Source organism: Schistocerca piceifrons, chromosome 6, assembly GCF_021461385.2.
Source record: "Schistocerca piceifrons isolate TAMUIC-IGC-003096 chromosome 6, iqSchPice1.1, whole genome shotgun sequence".
NCBI classification, from domain to species: domain Eukaryota; kingdom Metazoa; phylum Arthropoda; class Insecta; order Orthoptera; family Acrididae; genus Schistocerca; species Schistocerca piceifrons.
This window is the reverse complement of record NC_060143.1, coordinates 538646431-538673834: the sequence shown is the minus strand read 5'-3', so window position 1 is coordinate 538673834 and position 27404 is coordinate 538646431. Positions and strand designations below refer to the sequence as shown.

The following is a 27404-nucleotide window of genomic DNA, read 5'->3' as shown; positions in this document are numbered from 1 at the left end:
TCGACAACATATTCCTGTCATGTGACGCACATGCCGTGTCGTATAGAATATATCAGACGTGTTTTCCTGTGGAGGAATCGGTTGACTGACCTTGCAATCAAATGTTTTCGGTTTCCATTGGACAGGCACGTCCTTTCGGCTACTAATCGCGCGGTTTTGCGGTGCGGTCGCAAAACACAGACACTAAACTTATTACACTGAACAGAGACGTCAATGAACGAACGGACAGATCATAACTTAGCAAAAATAAAGGAAGTAAACTTTTCACTCTAGGGAAGATTTGTTGCACACGCTAACCACGGCGCTCCTAAACTCGGACTCTCCTAGATGTTGCCTATCTTGCACATGGACTACTCAGTTTGTATATCTTGCCTAGTTTTTTCATAGTTCCACACAACTTCTTCCTGTTTTCTCGATTGATCTGTGTTCAGTTTTTCAGGGCCTATCCACTGTGCCTACTTATAACTAAATCTGAGGGGGGTGCGATGGGGAGGTTCCCTTGTAAGTAATGCGAATGATTTCGCCAATTTTTCAGGTGGCTGTTTCGTCAATCAACTCTTTGTGACAGTCCTTTGTTTTTTCAACAATGTATGTATTATGTTAATCTATTGTTTGAATAACGTCGTGGTAGTAAAAGTGTTTGACTTTCGCAGAAAGGTATCGGACTATTGAGCCCGTGGAATGTAAAGTGGAAAAAGGGGATGTAACGAAATCCTGTAAAGTACGATAATGAAAAGGAATGAAAGGGAGGAAACGGACCTGGGGAGGTAAGTTTCCGTGAAATACTGAAGCGTCCGATCCCGCCTGTCTGCTTTGACCCATGACGGCACAAATATGGCGGAAACGACCATAAACCACGATTCCAATATGGCGCATATAAAGTCGGTACGTACAAATTGAGGACGAAAACACATCAAAAAACAAACACACACTTTCCACAAAAACCCTAATGACACTAACGGGACAAGCGCAGGAAATGGGGTGTTTTTGGGTGGGGGAAAACTATATATAAACAAATTTACACGCCCACCCGCATACAAAACCACACAAAACGACGAAAAAAACTGACGTCACCAAATACCACTAAACACAATATCATCTGGAATCGGACACTATATAGCTCAACAGCAGCTCCCGATCCCATAAATTAGGATCAAACACTTCCCTTGGCCTATATAGCTCAAAAACACCTCCCGATACCAATATCAACATGCACAGCCACACATTGGGATCGAACACTTTCTTGACCTGCGCACTGTTAATTTTATCCGTCACATCTATTCCTGAACAAAAACGACAACCAATTAATTTTACTAAAATTACCACACGATGTACAGCGAACAACACTAAATTAACGTTCACACAAAATCGTTAACTCACTGAAACGAATTCCACTACAAACACAGCTGACATTCGAAAATTCTGGATAATGAGCAAAAACAAAATGAGTCCATTACACCACACAAACGAAAACCCTGAACATACCACCAGAGAGCACAACACACCACAACATGACAACATCTACAAACACGCCACACTCACAAACCAAACTGTGTACCATCATGACCTCACACACAACACCCTTACGTCACGGGTCAAAGCCGATGCGTGGGATTGGACGCATCTGTAGACCCTGTTTCCGTTTCCGAGAGAATGCTTACCGAATCGGCTTGGGGAAATGTAGAGGACAAAACATATGTTCGAGGTTATATCCATAAGACAAAGCACAGTCATTTGCTGAGCATTGAAGGATTTGCCGTTAATGAGCAGTTGCTCACCAACCTTAAAGAAAAGGAGATGACATAACTTCGTATTTTAGATAGTTTGTGTGAAGAAACTTTGTGTGGGGGTTAATGAAACGGTTTATATGGAAAAATAAATGAAATGGAAATTTTCTTATGCTCTGGTAATAAGTTTCTTCTCCCTCTTTTTGGTATACAATGTGAAGTATCGGTAGTAATTCCTACCCACCACCTTTTCATGTTACAGTAGTAGAAATTCTTCTACGGAATAGGAGTAGTTGTCTAGGAGATATTTTCTCAGTTTGTTTTCAAATTTCGCTTTACTGTCCGGCAGACTTATATATATAAAATGCTAAATTATTTGTGCATACGTGTGTATGATCAGTAAGACCTGTAAATAGGCTACACGTTCTTGTAGTCAAGTAACTTGTGTGTATCACTCCTGTGCAATTTCCTATGCACAGTGATGATAAACACATACCCCTTAAATGTGAGCAGGTTTCGTACTGGTAATATAAAACTACATATATTAACAGAGTATTTATAATATACTTAACCTATATTTTTTTGCTTATGTTAGTAATTTTTATTGAGGAGATTGAGCAATGTGAAGATTGGGGGGTGGGGGAGGTTCTCTCTCTCTCTCTCTCTCTCTCTCTCTCTCTCTCTCTCTCTCTCTCTCTCTCCCCCTTGCTCTCCTTTATTGTTTAAAAAAACACTAAATGGAACAAACTAAATTGCAGTATGTAAGTCTTCTTATATAATCTTTATCACTTCAGGCAGTGGGATTATGTCCATAGTCTCAGATGTCATTGAATATAGCATATGTCAAAATTCAGGAGTAAGTAAGAAACATGTATTTTTTTGTTTTCTCCAAAAAAAAAAGAAATCTTGCCCTGAGATACAGGCCTCCAAAGATGACACTGCGAACACCATTTTTAAGATACAAATTTTGGAAATTTTTTTAAAATGCTTTATCTCTGTAACAGTTCTAGATATTTTGTTAGATTCTTTTTATATGAGAGATAATTGCTTTATGATTACAATGGTATCTTCCATTTGAACATATCTGTCAAAATTATTTTACTGTCACCTTTTGAATCTTTTTTTGTAATATACTGAAACAATTTTTTTTTTCAAAAATGCCACTCCAGAAAAGTTAGATTTTTTTCCCTGTTGTCGCAGAAACCATGGTGCAATGGTTATGAAACTAGACTGTTGCGTGGAGGGTCGTGAGTTCAAATCTCACCTGAACTGTAAAATTTTAATTTTTATATTCGGTTCGAGTGCATTCTAGAAGTATCCACAAATGTTAAGAATCATTGTACTGGAATGTTTGTAACTGTATATATACCATATGTGTTCTGGCTGGAGGCAGTTCGCTCTGTGCTCTTGTATGTGCAAGTGCTGAATAAACCTTCGTTAAGTGAAGTTAGTGTTCGTCATTCATCTAATTACAGCTTCTCCTACATGACACTATAGTAAAAGAACTTTGACAGATAAGTCCAAATGGAGGATTTCTTTGTAATCATAAAGCAATTGTCCTTCAACTAATAAAAAAAAATCTAGAACTGTTCCAGAGATGCAGCATTTTAAACTTTTTTCCAAAATTCGCATCTTCAAAATGGTATGCACAAAGTCATCTTTGGAGGACTGTATTTCGGAGCAGAATTTTTTTTTGAGAGAACAAAAAAATATGTGTTCCTTACTCCAGCCTTCCTTGTAACATATGCTAAATTCAATGACATTTGAGATTGTGAAGGTAAGATTTTTTCCCTAGCCTGCCTGAATTGAAATTAACTATGCCTTCTGTATCTGTCATGATCTGCGAGTATAGTAAGATTGACATACTGAAGTGTCCTATGTCATCTGCAGGAGATAGTCACACCCGAGGTACTGTATGAGGACGTCGTAGAGGTGGACTGCCGTATAATTCCTGCACTCCCCGGGCGTTGCCAGCTGCAGGAGATGGCTGCAGACTGGCGGAAAGTGCGAGGCACTACTGGAGAGGAGCTCCTGGTTGTCAAGGAACTGGACACTGAAAAACTGACCAGAGACTTGCAGGCACTCCGCGGCAAAGGCTATAACAGCCTTGCTGTAGTACTCGCCCATTCTTACATGTGAGTCTCTCTCTTTCTCTGTCTTCCTCTCTCTAACTTCAGTAGAATGGTTCAAAGTTAACAGGCATATTGTAACTTCTGTAAAAAACCAGCAGGCTCAGTCAATTTTCATACTACTAATACTACCACCACCACCCTCCTACTACTACTACTACTACTACACAGAAACTCCCCACTGCAGCACCACTTTTGAGCACTGACAGAAATATGTCTCACTGATAAAGGAGGCAAAAACTTTAGGTGTACACATTAAGTGAATCAAGAAATGACAAACCACCTGAATAATCCAAATGAAAAGCTAAATACAGTTATTACATGCTGTAAGAAAGCATAAGCAAAATGTGAACCACGCATATGAAGTAACAATTTACCATTCACTGTGGACTGATGTGTGTAATTATTTGTGGGGTAACTTCATAATGAACATAACAATATCTAGACTACAGTAAAAGACTCTCCTCGTTGACCCTGACCGGTGATGGCATCCACTCAGAATTCTAGTTGGTGCCTGGCAGTGCTGACAAAAGGCGTGTGGCAACTGGTAGCCTATTAGGCCACAGCTGTGACATCAGCGGTGCACTACTTCTCTTGGCAATGGTGGCATACCCCTGGATGACTACTGCTGGCCTGTGCACCTTCACTGTGATAAGGTGTGGAAACTGCCCTACTAAGGATTCGACCTTCCACCCTGGGCAGGCATTGGATGGTCGTTGGCACTGTGGCACTGAGTCCTCCTAGGAACTCAGTGCTGGTGGAAAAAGGCAACTGTGATGGGCTGGCAGCACTGGGATGCCAAGTCCCACCAGAAAATTAGTGCTGAAAGCACTGGACTTGAAACCATGGCTGCTGCTGCTGATGATGCTCCTCATGCTATGGATTGACATGACCACAGAAATGTGGCAATGTAGAGAAGACAACTGTATGATGAATCAATGAGAAATCTGCTGTGCTTCAAACTATAACACGATTTATACCTCTCTCTAGCACATTTGTTTCCCTAAAACTTGTGGCTAGTGATGTCATGTATAACAGAGATCAGCCCTGGTATGGCGACCTCACTTTGTATATTGCGGCGGCTGTTGCTGCGCTATGCTGTTTTCTGATGCAATTGTCTGCCTTCGCTGTGTAGCCCACTTGCTTGACTGTTTGTATTGTCCTACATGTCACCACATAGCCAGCTTCCAGCCTGTGATGGCTAATGCAGTCCTTCTTTTGGCTAAATTAGTATTTCTTAGACTGCGGTGTTACAGTACATTCTGTAATATTTGATGTTTGTATACAGAGTGGAGATGCTGTTCAGGACCCAATCACCAAATACAACAGGTAGGATAAAATCATGTGTTGGGAAAACATATGCATTTACGTGAATGACAGGCCAGCTGTGGATCAAGAACAATGAAGAGACTCAATAGTTGGGACAAACTCCAGGTCGAACTGAAGGACAGAAGCTGACAAGATCTTACATTTGATGAAAGTGTTTACAGAAGATGTATATCAAGCCCTTCTGACAAAAGATTTTCACAATAACAGAAGAATCCATCAAGTGGTGCCAGTGCATCAAGGAAGTACTATAGAAAAGAGTTGGATGAAAGAGGTTTGGTGAACGACTCCCGAATGTTGTCCCTACAGCAATTGTGGAAGAACACCCTGATCTTACTTTTCTCATGCTAGATTATAGGAGAAGAGATACAGCATTGTATAACAGCCAGAACTGATGAACCAAGTACACTAGAGATAATGACCATGCATGTTGACACCATTGTCAGGAGGTAGTAGAAAATGTTGCAGAGAGCTATATTGATCTTTGGCACCTGTCTCCACCACCAGTCGAATGCACCATGAAGAATAGACTCTGCCAACTTGAACCTGCATCATCACCATCAAATTTTGTTTGTTTTGTTTTGTTTTGCTTTAGGGTGCGTCTCCATCAAATCACAACCCAGTGTCTGACCATTGCAGGTACTACCAGCTCCTCCACCAAGTAAAATACTCTGCAGAAGAACAGACATTTGGAGGATGGAGGAGAACATGCCAGTCTGTTTTCACTGTTGACGCCTTGGACATGCAATGTGTTATTGCAGGGTAAAAAAAACAACAGGTGTTCAGTGACAGTCACGTTGAAATGCGTCAACTATCACAACATTTCTATGCATGCCAGTTAACTGCAGATGATTATAGTTGACCTGTGGGGCAGAGTGTGTACTGTACCCTGGACAGCGTTGATCCCCAGCATGCCTTAAACATTCCTCATCACTGTACAGAGCTATCAGTAGATCACCTAGCTGGTAAACTGAGGGAAACCAAGTGAGACAACAATCTGTGGAGATGAGACTGACACAGATGAAAACTCTCCATGGACGACAATTACCAGGATGATAGGAAATCTCATTGACTCCGTCATTAGTAGGCAACCAGACTGGGCGCTAGGCAGTTCAGGGGCTTTTTTCTGCAATGTGAAGTGCTTATTGTTGCAAGCTAATGAAGACTGTGTTCTGTGATACAAAAGTGATTGTGCTGGAGGTTGCAAATGGGAAATACCTCCAGAACATACTGCATAAATGGCAGCACACAGCTCTACAAATATGTTGTCTTAACAGCATGTTGTCATGATGTTATTCTCAGATGGAACTTCTTGCAGACATCAGAAACATTCATATGTCATGGAAAATCAGAGCTCCAGACTGACAAGCTATTCCAACATTCACACCAAAAAATAGAGTGATGCGCACAGTTGTTTGCTGTTAAAGAGAAGATGAGTTCATCATTAATTCAGATGCGCAGTTAAAATGTGAACCTTCTGTTAATTGGAAAAAGCTACTTGGGCTCATAAAAGAAATTTATACGCCAGTGTTGATAATAAGCATTCTGAGTGGTCAAGGAGAATCTAAGATCACTAATTTTTTTTGAGTGGCCACAACTTGTCCCCAAAGGCATGTGAGTAGAGCCATATCAGTCCAGCAAGGGCAGCATAGTGTCATTGATCTAGAATCATGCTCTGCTACTATTAAAGGCACCACAGAGATGGAAGCCACTATCGAACTGCCAATAGGATCTGGATTGATGGAGAAACAGAATTGACAAGTAATCACCATTCTGTTTCAAGTTTCCAGTGGTTTCAGATCCAAAGTGAAGAAAAGATGGATCAAGCAGCTCATGATAAAATGCTGTCTCAACACTGGGGATCATCCACCAATTAACCAGCACTTGTATAGAGCGTCACCAGCTGAACAAAGGACAATCAAAGAGGAAGTGGAGAAGATGCTGCAGGATAATATCGTTGAGTCTTCAGAGTGTTCTTGGTCCTCTTCAGTGGTCCTTTTGAAGGAGGAAAGCACATGGCTTTTCTTCATCGACTACTGATGACTGAACAAAGTCATATCTACTGCCACTCACTGATGATACCTGGACTGCTTGAAAGGAGCAAAGTATTTCTCAGGCCTGGAAATTTAGACAGGCTGTTGGCAAAAATACAGGGTGGAAGGCTGACAGGAGAAAAAAGACTGCCTTCGTGACTCCTGACAGCCTCTAAGAGTTCAAAGTTATACCGTTTGGACTATAAAACCACAGCCACCTTTGAATGATGGTGGACAACATGCTTCGACAATGTAAATGGGTGGCATGTCTTTGCTATACAGATGATTGGTTTTTTTTAAGACATTTGAAGATCATCTAAGATGACTGAAAACCTTGTTGAAATGTGTTCAGACTGCAGGTGTCTGTCTGAATTTGAAAAAGTGCCTCTTCATTGCCCAAGATATAAAAAATTGTGGGGCATCTAGTGAATGGAAGTTGAGCCTGTCCGGATCCAGAGAAAATGTGAACAGCCACAGTTTTTCCAACTCCTCAGCACATTCCTGATGTGAGAGGTTTTCTTGGAATGTTCTCATACTACAGCTGATTCATAAAAGACTATGGTACCAAGGCACATCTGTAGCAAAACTTACTGCAGGGAGATGCAAAATTTTCCTGGAACGTGGCACAAAAAAGATCATTCTTGTCATTAAGGAGGCATAACATCTTCTCCAGTTCTGAGACAGAACTTCACACCAATCATAGCAATTTTAGAATAGGGGAGTTCTGTTGTATCATCTGGTGAGATGGACATGGAGACTTCAGGAGTAAAGCATCAAAATGGTGTACAAAGCACAAACACAAGGATACTGACTGCCTGTCAAGGAATCCTATGGTGGAACACAGCAGTGTGGACAAAACCTCAGTCATTGCTGCATTAAATGACATTGCTGCTGAGCACAGGGAAGATCAAGCAGCCTTGACGAAGGAAAGCAATAATAAGTGACAAAAATTTCTAATTTCCAATTAATAAAAGGAATGTTGTATAAGAGCAACTATGATCTGATGGAGCAGAAATGGCTGCTCATCATTTCATCTCATCTCATCTGCAGTCAGCAATCCTCAAGTATTTTCATGATGGCTCAACATCTGGTCACCTGGGATTCATGAAAACTCTAGAATTGGATACAGGTATCACTGGCCATATCTCTACTGATCCATTAGACACAATGTGAGCCTCTGTAAGGGATGACAGTGATGGAAGCGTGTGCTGCAGTTACTTCTGGGGCATCTGGTATCAATCACATCTGCAGTAGTGCCATTCCATCGAACTGTAATCGACCTCTTTGGAGGTTCCTGAAGTTGACAAATGGGGAGTCAATGGACAATAGCCTACACTGACTACCTCACCCACTACGCTATCATCAGAGCTGTGTTGACCATCAAATCTACAGAAATTGCAAGATTCCTTGTAGAAGAAATCATTTTGAAGCACAGAGTACCCTGTGTGATAATCTCTGATTGTGGAAAAGTTTTTCAATCGAGACTAGTATCAGAGGTAATTTCACATTGCTGCATCACCCACAGGATGAAAACTGCCTGCCATCCACAGACAAGGCTTCACAGAACACATTAAGACATTGTCATATATGCTCCTGATGTACATTGATGTCAAACGGGAGGACAGATGTAGTACCGCTCATCTGACCTTCGCATAGGACACAGTGAAGCAAGACAGTACAGACTTCACACCATTCTTACACCACTCTTCAATCTCTACAGTTGAGAAAACAAAATGATGGATACATTGTTCCCTTTTAAACTACTACATGAAACACTCATCATCAGGATCAAAGAAGTAATAATAATAATAATAAAGATTTTATTGTCTTTAGGCCATTACAGCAATTGACAACGTCAAATGAAGTTACAATTTATAATACAGTGTGATAAGGTATTGACTACTTAAATATTTTAGCTTATATTACAATCAATGTACAGTGGGTCATCTGTTAGATTACTGCATTTTACAGTTGAAGAATTCATTGATATCATAGAATGGGTGGGCAATAAACCATTCATGCAGTCTTTCTTTGAATGTATGTTCAGGAAGATCCTGTATGGCATGTGGCAGCTTATTAAATAGCTTGTGCCCTGTGACTTCATAGCTATTTATTGATTTTGATAGTCTGTGGTAAGGCGTGTATATGTGTTTGATGCTTCTTGTGTTGTAACAATGTACATTTTCTCTACGTTTCACATCTTGTAGGTTCTTCTTCGTAAAGATTAAGACATTGTATATATAGAGGTTTATTACAGTCATAATTTTTTGTTTAGTAAATAAGGGTTTGCAGTGAGCCTTATGCGAAGAATTTTTAATTATCCTAATGGCTTTCTTCTGCAATAATAGGATGTCATGTATATGACTACAGTTACCCCACAAGATAATGCCATAGGATATTATACTCTGGAAAAATGCAAAATAAGATGATCTGATGTATGTTTCAGGTACACAATTTCTGAGTTGTCTCAATAAATAAATTACTCTAGATAGTTTACTACTAATATAGTTTACATGTTGGCCCCAGGATAACTTTTCGTCTAAATAAACTCCCAGGAATTTAACAGAACTAGGGTCATCAGATAGTGGCTTGTCTCTTAGAGTGAAGATTATCTGCTGAGTTTTATTTTCATTTAGCAGGAAACTATTTGCTCTGAACCAATATGCTGCATGAGTGAGTGTATTTTCAGCACAGGTTTTAAGATCATTAAGACTGTTACTGCTATGGAGAAAAGTCGTATCATCTGCATACAATACAGTGGTGGATCTAATAAACGAGGGGAGGTCATTGATCATTATCAGAAACAGGAAGGGCCCCAGTACAGATCCCTGAGGCACACCTACTCTAACATTTTCTATGTTTGACATTTCCTTACCAACACAAACTACCTGTTTACGGTTGTTGAGATAAGCTTTTAATAGTCTGAGACTGTTTTCTTTGATGCCGTAGAATTCTAGTTTCTCTAGTAGTGGCATGTGCTCAACACAGTCGAAGGCTTTGCTTAGGTCACAGAATGAGACCTGAGCAAAGCCTTTGTTTTCAAAAACTTTGAGGATGTAACTGACTACCGTGTTGATTGCATCAATGGTCGACAGATTCTTCCTAAACCCGTATTGTGTAGCATTAATTATTCCTAGATTCTCAAAGTGAGATGATAATTGTTGGTACATGATGCATTCTATTACCTTGGAGAATGTGGGTACTATTGAAATAGGCCTGTAGCTAGATGGAGAGTCTTTATCTCCCTTTTTGTATACTGGGACGATCCTAGACAGTTTTAACTCATCAGGAAAATATCCCTCAAGTAAGCACTTGTTTATACAATGGGTTAAGGGGTAGAGAATGCAGTCACACACTTCTTTTAGCAGGTTGGATGATATGCCATATATATCTAAGCTATCAGATGATTTCAGTTGTTTTATGACCCCTTGTACATATCTAGGCGATACTTCGGAGAAGGTTACCATGCTTGTATTTAGTGACTGTCTACCCCAATTTTGGGAGAGTAACTCTGATGGACTAATGTCTGGTTTGATAATTGTGTCTCCTATTTCTTTCACTGAATTAATAAAAAACTCATTGAGTGTTTGTGGTGGGATATTAATTTTGTCTTTTTTAGTATCTCTGGCAGCACTGTTAATTACTTTCCACGCAGTTTTGCATTTATTGGTGGAATTATGTATGCTGTTGGCATTGTAGGTTTTTTTGGCTTGCAGGATGGCTTTTTTGTATTCATTCCTGCATTCCACATAGGCTGATTTGGCACAGTCAGACTTCATACTATTGTATATATTGTACAGTAACAAAACTTGTTTCTTTAGATCTGTCAGCTGTTTAGTGTACCATATATTTTGTCTGTTTTGAGATCTGGATTTGTGGCTGCTGTCCATTATTTTTATTTTCTTTATGGGAATACTATGGTTAAATAGGGTCAAGAATGCATTAAAAAATCTATCAAATATTATTTTGGCTGGCAGATCATTACTTGATGTGTAATGTCCATCAACACTACAATGGCCAAACCAGTCTCTGTCAGCAAGGGAATTACGAAATGTTTTAATTTTATCCTCAGTTATGGGTCTGGTAATCACAACTGTTGGGACAGGTCTGTTTGTATTGCACCTATTGAGGGGAATTTTACTTGCATAATTTAGAGATACGGAGTCATGGTCAGAGAATGGGAACACTACAACTTCGCATGTGTTTTCAGTGGTCTTGAAGTTTACAAAGATGTTATCTAAACATGCTTTGTTTCTTGTGGGCCTGTTATTAACATGATGTAAATTGTATTGTCTTAGCAAGTTTTCCAGATCTGCAACACTACCCTTACATTTAGTAACATCAAAATCAGCATTCAAATCACCTCCTATTGCAATATCATAATGTAGCCATTTAATATTACTTAATTCACTCAATAGCATGTCCATTTTTTCTAAAAATATGTTAATGCTTCCCTTTGGTGATCTGTACATGGATACTACTATTAGCTTATGACTATTAATGATTATACCCGTAACTTCAAAGTGCTGTTCATCACACAAGGAATTTAGGTCTAGTTTGGTTATTGTACAATTGAGTGACTGGTTGGAATAAATTGCCACACCACCTCTAATGTGCTTTTTCCTACAGTAGCTATTTACTATACTAAAATTGTCAAATTTGGCAACTGCAAGTTCATTCTCATTAGCCCAGTGTTCACTCAGACAAAAAATATCAAACTGGTTATCAAGTCCAAACTCATTTATGATAAGTTCTTTATCTTTCAGTCCTTGAACGTTAAGGTAACATATTTTAAGATCCATGCTCTTATTGCTAACACACTGAACACTATGGTGATTGGTTTTCAAACGTTTTTCAGGGCTTATCTTTTGGATTTCTGCCTCTTGTTGCCTTTTACTAAAAAATTGTTCACTTGGAGTGGTAGCACATCTACTGTTGTATACCTACTCTTCCCTCCTTGTGATGATATTGTAGATGAAGCTGCTACTAGAGGAGTTGATGTAACTGCTGTTATGGTGTCTGGAGGCACTGTTGTGGCACCTGGTGACTGAGGAGATAAGGTGGTTGCTTCTTCTTCTCCTGCTGTTGAATCTTGCTGGTGAAGTGTGATAGGTACTGCTGCTGCTACTGCTGCTGTAGGCATTGTTGTGGCAACTGGTGACAGTGGAGATTTGGATGTTGCTTCATCTTCTGCTGCTGTTGAATCCTGTTGATGAAGTGTGGTAGGTATTGCTGCTGCAGCATTTGTTATGTGTGTAGGTACAATTGCTGCTTCCACCTCTACTTCTACTGCTGCAATAGAAGTAAACATTTCTTCAGGCTCTGCTTGCGTCAAGCAAGGAACTGGAAGAGCAGCAATTACTTCTTGGTTGTCAGATGCTTTCAGTATCATGCTGATGTTTTGGCACAGAATCTTCTTGCCTCTGTTATTAAGGTGCATGCCATGTCTCGTGTAACAGTCTCTTTGCAAGGAGTCCATACTTATAAAATATGCATTTTGGTAGGCCCTGCAAATCTTTGAGTATTGCCTGTTTGCTTTTATGATTTCCACGTTCACACATGACCATTCCGAAAGGTCATGCCTATGTGGAATTCCGACTACAAAAACTGATTTCTCTCCTGTTGAATTTAGTATTGCTTTAAGGTTTCGTGTTGCACTGTGGAGGTCGTTTTTATATACATTATTGGTTCCTGCTATGACGACAATATGACGATCATTTTCAGTTTCTATGTTTCTAACGAGTTCTTGGAGGCAGTTGGATGCCCAGGAGAAAGACTGTGATCACTACAATGCCTAGCACTGGTCAGTGAGACCAGAAGACTTGATATGGAGTTTTACACATGTGTGGAAAATGGGAATGTCAGAAAATTTGTTACTTTGGCCCAGTTGTATCCTTCATTGCTTGTTGGACATTACAAATGAAGTCGAGGATTATGACCCTTCGTCAATAAGACAAGAGCACAGAGACATGGTCCATGTCCTTTGTACAAAACCCTACAACAGTCCAGAGCAACTGTGCCAACTACAAATTCATGGGTCCAGTATTCTAACCCAGTTGGTTCTAGAAATTTTTGTCACTTGCTTTAACCTTTGGCTAGTTAAGTCAGTTCAAAGATTGGAGGAAAACAAGTATGTATCATCTCCAATAGGACCATTCCTAGTAAAGCACTGTGGTGTTAAAACAAACCTTTGTGTTGACGATAGCTTAACTTTATGTAAAGAACATTGCTGACAGAAGTTACTTGTGAAAAATTATCAAAATTTTCCTTCGTCTTATTTTTCAGGTTTCCTGACCATGAGCTGGCTGTGGGTGAGATAGCAAAGAAACTTGGTTTCGGGCATGTATCTCTGTCACACCAGGTTATGCCCATGGTCCGCATTGTGCCACGTGGCTTCACTGCCTGTGCAGATGCATACCTCACGCCACACATTCAGCGTTATGTACAGGGCTTTGCTTCTGGATTCAAAGATAATCTCAAAGGAGTCAATGTGCTATTTATGCAGAGTGATGGTGGTCTTACTCCCATGGATGTGTAAGTACTGTTGGTCACTAGCTTATGACTGATTAAATATTCTGTTACTATTATAGGCTGCACTTGAATACCAACTCAAGGATAGTGGAAGCGGCATTGTTTACCAACTCAAGGATAGTGGAAGTGGCATTATTAATAAGTCTTTTTACTCTTAGAGAAATGAATACACAAAAGTAAGATGTTGAAAGATGTGTACTGCAAACTTGCTACACTGCATTCTTGAAATTCCTGTTCATTCCACCTTGCACTCCTATCAAACATGATGATGCATAGGAAACCATCTTTTTATGTGTAAAATTTGTTCAAAAAGTAATTGGAATTTTTTTGGAAAGAATCTTATTTATTTGCCTTCATCAATTTTATCCCTTTAAAAATAGTCCCCATTAGATATTATACCCTTATGCCAGCACTTTTTCCAATCTCTGAAACGCTTCTGAAACTTTAACTTTGTCATAGCTTTTAGCATTCTCTGTGATGCATTTTTTAATCTCATCTATTTGTAAAATTAGTCCTTTACGGTTTTCTTTAGTTTTGGAAACAGAAAGTGTCACATGCCATGTGGTGAGTATGGAGATTAAAACATCATTACAGTTTTATTTTTGGTCAAAAATTCATGAATTAGCAATAAAGTTTAAGCAGTTGCAGTATTGTGTTGCAAAAGCCTGGAATTATGTTGTAATTGGATAGATAATAAGTCTACTCGGCAAGCGGCTGCAGAACACACACACATAAAAGAAGGTTATAATTAGGCACGCTTCAGGATCTAGTGGCTCCTCCTTCCAGTGGAAGAGCTGAAGAGGAAGGAAGAGGGCTGGAGGAAAAGGACTGGAGAGGTCTAGGAAAAGTCGCCCAGAACTGCGGGTCATGTTTTTCGTCACAACCTGTGGCAGTTTTTTTTCTGGTTGCTTTATGCATACGGTGTGTAATTTATAAGTAGTACTCCTTATTGATCATTTGACATTGTGGCAAAAACCCATGGTGTACTATGCTGTTGAAATTAAAGAATGCAATGAGCACAGCTTTCACATTTGACCACGCACTTATTGGTCTTGGCCTTGGTGACCCAGAATGCTTCAACTAGGATAGCTGAGACTTAATTTCATTGTCAGATCTGTAAATCTATGTTTCATCAGCCGTTATAATGTATTTCAGTAGTTTTACATTTTTATTGAGTTCATAAGCAACTCTTGAGCAACTTGCATTCAAAAATTTTTGCTCAAAATCCAACAATTTTGGAACAGATTTTGCTGTCACTTCTTTCATACCCAAGGCATGTGGGAAAAAAATTCATGAAATGAGCCAGTAGATAAGCCAACATCATCAGCAACTTCTCTGATTGTGATTTGGTGATCATTTTAATAATTTGATTCACTTTTACCTGATTTAATTCGTTGGTGATGTGCTGCAGTGTCGAGGGTGCTTGTTGTCATCAGTATCCTCACAGCCTTCTTTGAAATTCTTATACCACTCATAAGCCCATGTTCTACCGATAACAGACTCACCAAAAGCAATATTTACTATTTATAAAACTTCTCTGCAGTTCACATTGTTCTTGTAGCAGAATTGAATACAAATTCTCCAGTCCATTTTTACACAAAACAACCACTGATACAACCAAAACACATGTAACATTTTTGACAGCTTACAACAGACTAAAGATTTGATTTGACTTACACTATTCATGTACTTTTCAGACACATTTATCAAAGCAACAATTACATGATCACACAAACTGTACTAATAAAGCACACAAAATTATAAAATTTGTATAACTTTTTGAGCACACCTCATAAATGCCAGCAGAAGTAGAAACTGCCCTTGGTAAAAGAAATCAAGATTCAAATATATGGGACTTTCATTGGTGAAATCTTCTTGAATTATCATCCAATTTGTGGCGTAGTGTTGCTGCAACATTGTGACAAGTTTCCTACCCTTAGCTCCAAGACATGGAGGAAACTCATCGAAACATTGTGACAACATGACGTACGGCTTGGGTGATAACAGAGAAGATTTAATTATGGATTTAAATAGGTGCATCAGACATACTGTTAGTAAAAATGCTTGCTATCTAAAGTTCCAGAAGCACTGGTTGTTTGATGTAATCTAGGGCTGAACGTGATATTGCATAGGGGATGAGGAATCTAATGAAGAAGTGCTATAGTATTCACTGAGAAGAGGTGATGACTGCTTGCAAAGGAAATACAACTACACACCACTGTCTTCTTAAAATTGTGTAGAAGAGTACAATGAGAACTTCTGAAAGCATCATTCATAATGTTTCAGATTCAATGGCTCCCGAGCAATACTTTCTGGCCCAGCAGGTGGGGTGGTTGGATATGCTGTCACAACATATGGAAGAGAAACTAAGTTGCCAGTCATTGGGTTTGATATGGGTGGAACATCCACTGATGTTAGCAGATTTGATGGAGAATATGAGCATGTATTTGAATCAACTACAGCGGGAGTCACAATACAGGCACCTCAGGTATGCTGTCTGTAATACCCAAATAAAAACAAATGAAGTTATTTTGATGTATTAGGAATATATTTGCCAACTCCACTTTAAAGTCAATAATACAGGGATACTATAAATGATCGATTCAGTTTCAGAGCTCTATATTTTCCATAGTATTACATGTTCAAATAAGATTGATGCAAAAATAGGACTGTAAACTCACCAAATTTGCATTTTGCACTTGAAAAATGCTCTAAGAGTGCCGCTCGGGTTGTGCAACATGCACCCCAATGGTTGTCAAGTTCATTTCATAGCTTATGGAGCAACATCCTGTCAATGGTCATAACAGTGTCATTGATGCACTCTCTGAGCACCTCCAGTGTTCTTGGCAGTGGAGTAGATAAACAGTCCCTAATGTACTCCCAGGGGAAAAAGTCACAAGGCATTTAGTCAGGCGACCTGGGGGACCCAAGGGAACAGAACAATGTGCAACAATGCTCCACTGAGAATGCTCCATGGAGGGAGTGCCCTGTCTTGTCGGCTTATAAAATTCTTGGAATCGGCAGTTGTTTTCCATAATTCCTTCTAATGGACCCAAAAATATTGTAACAAATAAATGCCTTGCATGTTCCAACACCCACAAACTCTTTCCTTGCTGTCACCATTTTGTCAAGGCACTGCACTCACATTGCCAACTCGTGGCAGAATGAAAACTTGGTGAGTTTACAGCTCTATTCACACATCAGTCATATTTGTATATGGCAGCCAACAGCTCCGTGCATACTGACTTGGTATGTCATGACTCCAGCAACTGACTTGGATGCCCTCTTGCTTGTCCTTGCTCCAGAATAACAATCTATAATGACAGTTTCACTGTTAGTGTTAATACTTTTGTTAAGTTGTAATGAAAAATTACATTTCTTTTTTGCACGATTTCTTGAAGCCTGCAGCTGCCATTCTCTTTATCTCCTGTATGATTGTACAATTTTGGCCTTAGGCCATTTTCAAGTATCTAAAACGGAAGTTTCACACATTGGATACATTAGTGACACTTGTGATTTTGATGTAGGAACAAGTCGTATCTGTGAATATACTAGGCACATTATAACTTACTATGGATGATTTTTTAGTAACAGATTGTCATATACGTCACTGCTCCTATGACAACATGTTATGCTCGTAAATTAGTTAAAGATGTTTGCGCTATTTTAGGAGCATGTTACTTTCGAGCAGTTGTTGCAAAGCTCTTATGTATAACGTACTTAACACTAGGAAGATAATTATTTTACAGAAATTTGCTACCTAACCTGCTGCATATGCTTTTGTTCTCTGTTATATTTAATTATCATTCATAATTAGTGTAAATATGACTGTATGTAATTTCTTTAAAGTAACTTGTAAATATTTGTTCTGTTATTGTAGGATCATGTCATTTTTGAATAGTTGGTACAAATATCTTATACATCACATGTATCACAGTATTTTAATGAAATAGTACTGAGAACCATGAGAGTCTAGTAAAAACTGCTTTATGGCTGGGTAATGTTTTGCATTACAGTCATATCTATTAATGAGTGTAGCAATAATTTTACATTCTGTGTTTCTGTAACGCTTCATTATAGAACTGGTAGAAAGTTGTCTAGGAATTTTCCATTTAGCAGTTTTTTCTTTTTTTTGTTTTTTGTTTTTTTTTTCTTCTTATTTAAAACTCTGTCTGACTGATCTTTTGGATGTATGTAGATTTCAATTTCTTCCATTACATCCATGACTTTCCCTTTCTGTAACTTGCATAATATTTGAAGTGATAATCTACAAAGGGCGTTCAAAAAGTTTTGCACAGTCGTCTCCAATTTTTTTTTTTAATTTTTTGCAGGAGGAGAATGAAATTTTTTGTGAACATACTTGGAACATTGAGCTATACATTGAGCCTACTCAATGTAGCCTCCATCAGCTGTGACACATCTGGCCCAATGTTTTTTCCATGATGTAAATGCACTTTGGTAAAATTCTGAGGATTAACTTTTACACCATCACTTGACACAAGAAATAAGTTCTTTCTGACTATCAAATGTTTTACCATGCAGGATGACCGAAGAGGTAAAAACTAGATGGAGCCAAGTCTGGACTGTAGAGAGGATGAGGAAAAACTAGCCAACCCATTTTCCTGATTTTTCTCCTGTATCAGAAGGGCTGTATGGGATTTGGCATTGTCTTGGTGTAGTCTGATGTGCTGACCCTGAAACTGTGGTCTGTGGGTCTTGATGGCACGTTGCAGCTTGTCCAGTGACAAGCAGTAATAGTCCCGGTTAATTGTGGAGCCAGGTTCCAAAAAGTCAATGAAAATGGCACCACACTGATACCTGGAGAAGCCTGCTGTCTGTGCAGGTCTTGGTTTCTTCTTCTGAGGGGAACCCGGATGATGCCACTCCATGGATTGGGTTTTGCTCTCAGGTTCGGACAAAAACAACCATGTTTCATCCTGGGTAATGATGCCATCAAAACACTCTTTCCATTCTTCACTAAAGGTCTTCATGAGACACTCGCACAAATTCTTCCTCATCGTTGTCATTTCTCTTGTCAGTAATCTAGGCACCCAGTGTGCACAGATTTTTCATACCCTAGTGACTGTACCAGTGATACCACACTACCCAATGACAAATGAGTCATTTCAGCAAGCTATCATGTCGTCACACATCTGTCATTTTGGATGATTTGATCAATGGTCACCTTATTCACATCACTCATTGCCACCTAATATCTCCTGCATCATGGATTGTCCAGTAGAGAGAAATCACCTTCTTTAAACCTCTGCAACCACTGCTGGATACTGCTACGATCCACTGTGTCCTCCCCATAAACAGGGAACAACTTCCTGTGAATCGATGTGGCAGAGTCATCAGCGGTCTTGAAGAGGAACTACATCATTGACCACTGTGGCAACCTGACATCTAAGTCACAGTCCATTATAGCACACTTGTAAATAAAAGAAAATACTTTTATACTCCAACTTATAGCTAAATGTTCCAAGTATGCTCACAAAAAAATTTATTCTCCTCCTGCAAAAAATAAAAAAAAATTAGAGAAGACTGTGCAAAACTTTCTGAATGCTTTTTGTATGTTAGAGATTTTGAGATTGGTGTCTTTCAAGTGTGCAGCAATGTGGATGGGTTATTGTTACTTATTGTCATGTGTTCTTTGAAATGTGTACTAACTTTTCTTCCTGTTTGTCCAATATAAAATTTTGGCGTTCTTCACAGTTAATTTTGTAGATTCTTGATTGTGGAAATGGTTCTGATTTATGTGGTATGTGTCTCAACAATCGGTTTAGATTGTTAGGGGTTCTGTAACTGGTGTATAATTTTGTATCCTTGAAACATAGATCAAAATCACATGTGTCACTAATGTATCCAATGTATGACACTTTCATTTTAGATACTTGAAAATGGCCTAGGGCCAAAATTTTACTATTGTACAGGAAATAAAGAGAATGGCAGCTGAAGGCTTAAAGAAATCATGCAAAAAATTCATCGCAGCTACAGACCCTACCGCACTGAAAATTAGAAAAATTACCTATTAACAAGAACTTACATGTGACAATAAGTTGTAAAATAATGAAGCAAATTTTTGACACTGTTTGTTTTCTTATGCAATTTCTTTTTTATGCAACATCTGGCAAGGTATCATTTTGAACAACTGCTTTTAAAATATGCAGATTTATGCTAAAGTGCTTAATTATTTTTATTGCTAACATTTACTGAGGTTGCAGTGCTAAAGACACATTATTTGATACAGTCAGCTACTTGATAAACCATGTTAAAGATTATTATCTACTGAGCTATTTGCAATTTGAATAACTGATCATAACATTACACAGTATTTTTGTAGAGCTTTGATTTGATAATTTTGTATTTCATACAAAACCTGCACACTACTTGAGTAAATTATCATAGCCTTGGATTTTTGTTAGGAAATGTTAAATGTTTAGCAGTCTTTTCATTGTGTCTCTGTGCAACTCAGTGCCTTCTCTCTGTGGTGAGTAGCTGTCTATCCTATCCTGGACTTTCCCTTGTGTGGAAGGAAAAATTCTTAGCTCTGGAAAGAAAAACTGGAAGGAGCACTGCAGGAGTACTGAACCCAAAGCAGAAGTCTGGGAATCATAACATACCTCCATTAATAAAGTCTTTTGAATCAGTGAACAGATTTGCTACCACCATTTAGTGGCAAGTGTTTATCTTCAGAGAGGATGTTTCATATTCATGAGCTACCTCAATAACGTTAAATTCGTATTATGCATTGAAAATAAACAGATATATATCACACAATCATTGTCAAACATGATGTTCATTGTTTGTGACTATTTGCAGATGATGTGTATGGATACAGAGAACTGTCATGAAAAGTAGGAAATGCCTGGCACAAATACTGCTGAATGTCCATCAGCACAAATAAGTGTAATGTAACCTGCAAAACTAGATGGAAAAGACCCACCATTTTTTGACTACACTGTTGGTATTGGTTAGAAGAGTTGGTAAAAAATATAAAGTATCTAAGATAACACACACACACACACACACACACACACACACTCACACAAGGAGAACTCGGACACACATCGCTACTATTTACAATCCCTCAGGCTCGATTGTGGGGTGTGCCTGCATCTGATGTGAGCATCAGTTTGCAGTGAATGGTGGGGGCAAGGAGTTGGGATGGTGTGTGAAGGGGGAGGGATGTCATACTGCTGTGGGAGCTAGCGGGGGTGGTGGGGACTGGATAGGGCTACTAGGTGTGGAGTTAGGTGGCTGTGCTGGGAAATGGGGGAGGGGAGGGCAGGGCAGGGGAGGAGATGGGGAGGGGAGGGGAGAGAAAAAGACTAGTAGATGCATTGGTGGAATAGAAGAGGTGGGTAGTGCTAGAGTGGAAGCAGGGAAGGGAGAGGAGGAGAGTAACCAGCAAAGGTTGATGCCAGACAGTAGGCATAAGGAAGGAGGTGGCAGGTGACTGGAGAGACAATGCACGGGAGATCTGTTTCTGGATGATAATGGGGGGGGGGGGGGGGGGGGGGGGGTACTTTCAGTCTGTCAAGGCCTCAGTGAGAACTTTGGCATATTGGAGAGTGAGGTGATAACCACAGGTGGCTAGGCTGAGTGAAAGGGACTGCTTGCTGTGGAATGGGTGACAGCAGCAAAAGTAGAGGTATTGTTGTCGGTTGGTAGGTTTTATGTGGATGGAAGTATTAAACCAGCCAGCCTTGAGGTGGAGGTCAACAAGAGGAAGGCAGCTTGTTGGATCGAGGAGTATCAGGTAATGCAAATGGGGGAGATGATGTTGAGGTTCTAGAGAATGTGAATGGGTTATCCTCACGCTCGGTCCAGGTCATGAAAACATCATCAGCAATTCTGAACCAAGTGAGGATTTTGACTTGTAATATGGTGTTGAATTTTAAGACCAATATGTATGTATAGTAGACAAAGATCCATCGTCACCAAGAGGTTGCATGTACATGTTTGAATTTCTAAAATTCAGTCTAGAATTTAATTCTGTGTAGACTAAAGTACAAAAACTGATATGATAAATTCTCTAATGTTTCTTTTTGTTAACACTTAAGTAAAATTATCAAATGGATTCAGTCTTCCAGCAAAACAGTGCTGAGAGATTAATTTGTCTTAGTGTTTTTATGAAACTTAAATGTGAAGCATAAGATAACCATACAATATAATTGTTTATTAACCTATAATTCATGTCTTACTAACATGTATTTCCATTACAATATCATTGAAGCATGGATCCTTTTCTTACCTAATATTCTGATTATAACAGGCTGGATGTAGACTGTGGAGATGTTGAGTCACAGACAGGACAACAAAAGTGAGCTTTTTGTCAAAATGCCTTCTTCTGAATTAGACACCACACACACACACACACACACACACACACACACACACACACACACACACACACATTCAAATTTTTTTGTTGTGCTGGTCTGCGACTCGACGTCTTCACTATATGATGATTAGCAGTCTATCCTTTTCATAATATTGCCATTATTCCATACTAGATTTTCCATTGTTTGAAAATGTAACTGTAATTAATACATTATTCTTTAAAGCACAGTTAAACCTGTACTATGTCCCTGACTTCCACCAAATACCAATAATGATAGCTTGGTCAAGATATAGCTCTACCAACACAATGTGACAATAATCTAGTAATTCATGTACATTCGCTCTCTACATCATTATTTCACAAGATCTTCTCATATTAACAATGCTATCTAGTTGTCTTATCATCCCTGCAAGCTAGCTCTTGACTATGTCTGTACTCTGGGACATAGATGATTAGTACCTACTCTGACCTTGCAAGTACCCGAAGCATAACTGCAACTGCCCGTAAGACCCATGTTAATCCTTTTTGGAACTATTAAAACAAATGAATGGTTAGTGCTACTGTCATTTTTAACAATTAATATATTATTAAGGACAGCCACCAGTTCATCTTCTAGTGGTCAGCTGCCACATGCTGCAACTTCCTTACTGCTCAAGGTGCTCTTGGGCTGTAAGCAATTGATACATGATTTTGCTGCAGCACTCATTCATTTTGCTCTACAACATGTATTTCAACAATATCATGTATCATTATAACTGTTTGCTTATATGTTAAATGTCCTTTTTATGACAGTGTACACTCAGGTGCTGAGCCGACAATGTTACCGTGACATCAAATATTATCAAGTGTTTTGACCTGTCACACAATGTATTTTTTCTTTTTGTGTATTAGACCGTTAAATTAGAGAATGTTCTGCAAAAAGTACTGAGTGAATAGCCTTTCTGTAGTATGCTTACAAATTGATATTCAGTTAAACTAAAGAATTATTTACATATTTTGCCTTTCTGATAACCATTTCTGCACATTGGTTCAATAGGGGTGTGATGATCCAAGCAAAATGAAGTACAGGTACCTAATGTGATTTTGCATTACTTGTTTTCTTTTGTCACAGTGTGTTCAATAATGTAGAAATAACGAAATTTTAAAATAAGTAATTAATTAATTTTGATACTGTAACAGTATGCTGAGTCCTGGTTAGTTAGTTTGTGTTAATGTTTTACAGGAAAATATGTGTAGGTATCCGTTCATCACAGTTTCATGTCGTTAAGGATTGGACTACAGTGAACACATTTTGACTAATTGTAAAATGTCTCCCTTTACCTAACTTTGTGATCCACATGTTCATTTTCATGAAATCCAGACTATTGGTAGTAAAAATTTTGTCAAAACCTGTGCACTGGACAGATTATCTGATTCTTAGTGCCAGTACTTTCTTGAGTGTGTGTGGACACAGCATTGCACTTGCTACGAAACTGCGAGGGATGGGTTCTTTTTCCATGATAGGCAGTTTTAATTTGCAATTAATTAATATTTTGTCATGTTGTCATGATTTATAGCAATATTTAAATGAATCATTCTTTTGTATTTTTGATATATACTTATACTTCTATACTGCAAGTAATACATTTGGTTGTACTTTACATTGTGATGTAATGAATAAGTTTGGGCAACATACACTACACAAAAGAGGAAGGAAAGTTTTAACTATCTCTCACTTTGTGAATTATTACAGAGATTAGAAATTTGTGCCCATCTTAGTTTTAAGTGATAGAATGCAGCATAAGGTTTTTTGTAAGACTACTGGATTACTTCATGTAGCCTTGTGTAAAGGGGTGTGAGGTATCAGCTTAATGAAAGGGACAGTGAAAAAAGTTTTAATGTTTCTATATTGTTACAAGAGTACAGCACTGCCTCTTGACGTGGCCAACTTACAGGGACAATCTTAATGTTTCAGCTCGATGTAAACACTGTTGCTGCTGGCGGTGGCTCGATGCTCTTTTTCCGCTCAGGAATGTTTGTGGTGGGTCCTGAATCTGCTGGTGCACACCCAGGCCCTGTCTGCTACCGAAAGGGAGGACCACTGGCTGTCACTGATGCCAATCTGTGTCTTGGAAGGATCCTACCCGAGTACTTCCCAAAAATATTTGGGCCTACAGAGAATGAACCCCTGGATAAAAAAGCGACTATTTCTGAGTTTGAAAAACTCACAGCTGAGGTAATTACTTCATTTTACATTCTATAGTTCCAGATATTTCAGTTTTTGGAAATGAAATTCTGTTACACCACTATTTTGTATGTTTGAAAGCAATGTCCAATGTGAGAATCTATAAAAACCATTTGACTTTTGTTTCATACATTTTTCCAAGCCCAATATATTTTATCACCCAGTTCAACATTGCTAGATAAGCAGAGTCATTTTTTCATGGGCTGTAACAATACAGAAGGAAAGAAAAAAATCATAACAGGCCATTTACAACTCTTCTTTCCCCTCAAGAATCTCCCAGCTTTCTCTTGCTTCCAAATCAAAAAGAGGGCATTCACTCATCCATTGTCTTTCTTAAAAGTTGATTTTAATATTATGTAAGGTGGAAAGGAATGTTTATCAAATTGGTCCTCAAAACAGATTTATCTGCAAACTGGCACACTGTGAAAAAGCGTTGTAGAATTTGTAATATTATAGATCAAATTAATTGACATAATCCTAAACTGCATTGGAAAATTTAATAAGTAACAAGCAACTTAAAATATATGACGAGTGTAAGTGACACATGAATTAAACTTTGTACACCAGATAATATATGGGGCTGTTCAAATTTCTCTAGAATTAATCATTTGATTATAAAACTACAGTTGATGTAATTTTTACCCAACATTGTGTTTGAATCTAGTTTTTCTATAAGTAACAGTAGGTATGCTGCCTACCATTATTACTCATTGTATGCTACCATATTTCAGTGTCTTTTGAGATTTATGTGGTCATATTTAGTTAATAACTGTAATTTAGCCATTTGAAGCATTTAATTAATCAGTGTGTACAAGCTCTATTTATAAGGTGATTCACAGGCTCTCCTGTCAGACAGTTGATTGATGCCATGATTACTTGATTGTGTAAAACATTCAAATGTTGCCTTAATTTTGTTGTTGTATCTAGTGTAGTATCCAATATACCAACATAAAAAAGCAATCACAAGAAAACTGTCATGTGCATGGATTTGCAGCTGGGGAGGGAAGGCAGGGAACAGTACCTCTGAAACCAGCAGCTTAGTAACCCTGATAAGGGCTGCTTCAAAATTGGTCAAAATGTCTGTTTCAATTATGGGTGTATCTCCAAAATAATTTGGACTAATACCAAAAATATGTAGAAACGTACATCATGTGTTCACTTTGTGATTTTCTGTTCATGCCATCCCTAATATTGATCCATTTTTGTGGCATGTGTGTCCTGCTTTAGGTTCTTAAACACTGTTCGCGCAAGGCTGCCCCAGCCAGTTTTTCCCTTCAGTATTATTTGTAGGAGAGCTGCTTGTGGTGTTAATAAATTTAAAATGTGTAGTGTAACACCTGGTGTGAAATGTCTCTGGTTTTGTACATGAAACACATTATTGTTAAATGGGGTACTATTTCAAGCAACAAGGCATTTCAAAAACTACAATTCCTTAACTAAGCCTCATGTTCAGTATTGCAGTTGTGTGTTGGACCCTTATTAGTCTTATCTGAGTGCAGATCTAGAGTCTGTAGAAAAAAAAGAGAAATTTTTGTTCAAAGAAAATATGACTGGTGTATTAGTGTATCTGCCAAGATAAAGACCTGAAATAGGATTCATTTTCAAACTGAGGGGAGAGTTGTGGATTATGGAACTTGGACAAGACTCTTGCAGGTTGCAGTGTGTGGGAAATAAGTTAATATGCTAGTTACGGAAGAGTCGGGGGCGAGGAGAGGGGGAGGGGTCAGCTAGAGGTTAGACCATCATATAGAACATATGGGCTATAATGAAAAAAGTTGAGGCAGGGGGTGAATGTTGTCTTCATAGATAAAGAGAAGATGAAATGGAACTGATAATTCAAAGTGGCCTTATATATTTTGCATTCGATGTCCATCTCCTTAGCTGACAAGTCAGTGTGGCTGACTGCCATGCAGGAGGCCCAGATTAGAGTCCCAGCCAGGTCAGAGATTGTATCCTCTTGGGGAGTAGATGTTATGTTGTCCTCATCATCATCGATCTGCAAATTGCAGAAATTGCGTCAAATAAAAAGACTCGCATTAGATGGCCGAAGAACTCCACATGGGATCTCCCACCCAATAACACCCTATGATCATTTCTTTTAATTTCTGTTGAACAACAACACAACACTGCTTCAGAAAGTGATTGAAACTAAATGAAGTAACTGAGTAACAAATTTTAATTGTTCAGTGGTTATGCAGGAGTGCAAGCTGTGTATTTAGTTGTGCACATTGCAAAAGAAGCATTGGAAGCTATCTTGCATTTTAGGGCTTCGAAGAAGTAGAAGAAGAAGAAGAAGATGAAGAAGAAGATCTGGTAATTTGAATACTTCTTTCAACAAAAGGTTATCTGTAACATACCAATATTTTTTAAGGACTGAAGTATCATTCACCATGTATGCTAAATAAGTCATTTTAGGCTATCAGTATTTTATTTTTCATTTACAGATAAACAACTTCCTGACAAGTCAGGAGACTGAACTTTTGAAGAAAGATACAATGTCTGTTGAAGAAGTTGCTATGGGATTCATTAAGGTTGCAAATGAAACCATGTGTCGCCCAATCAGAGCCCTTACACAGGTAACACTATTCAGTCACTGTCAAATGTAGTTAATTGTTCTTCAAAAACAAGATGGATTTTGGCTTTTCAGGTAGTTTTTTTTTCTTTTTTCATAAAATTAGATTTGGTTGCTTGAGTCTACGTGAGTGTTGTAGAGAAGAGATTTAGTTGAAGGCTAACTTAATACTAATTAGATTTAGCAATATCTCTTCCTTCTTGTACTCTGATAAACATTAGAATCACAAGACAACATTAAGTTGTTTGTCATCAACCAGATCCATTAAAGGGAAGTAGAAATGATTAAATGTATGTCACAATGGCAATATTGCAATGTGAAATATTGACATACAATTGAAGTTATTTGGCGACCCTTTTGTGATGGTTCTGGAAGCTGTGTGACACCAGGTACCATCATATGTATGTTGGATTGTGTCCCATTGCATATGCCACCTATTTTCCTGTATCCATATATGTGTACCACCCCCTCCACTGGTGATGACCTACACTAGAGCAGATTTTAACATAACAGAA

At 38.5% G+C, this 27404-nt stretch overlaps 1 protein-coding gene across 1 annotated transcript in view; it reads left to right on the top strand.

Annotated features, from left to right (window-relative positions):
- Positions 1-27404, top strand: part of LOC124802498 (5-oxoprolinase) — a 187784-nt gene that overhangs the window by 47096 nt on the left and 113284 nt on the right. Inside the window, exons 3-7 of the mRNA XM_047263316.1 lie at positions 3618-3862; positions 13501-13749; positions 16033-16234; positions 24048-24308; positions 26762-26893. Of these exons, the coding sequence (XP_047119272.1) occupies positions 3618-3862; positions 13501-13749; positions 16033-16234; positions 24048-24308; positions 26762-26893 (1089 nt within the window). The remainder of the gene's footprint in view (positions 1-3617; positions 3863-13500; positions 13750-16032; positions 16235-24047; positions 24309-26761; positions 26894-27404) is intronic.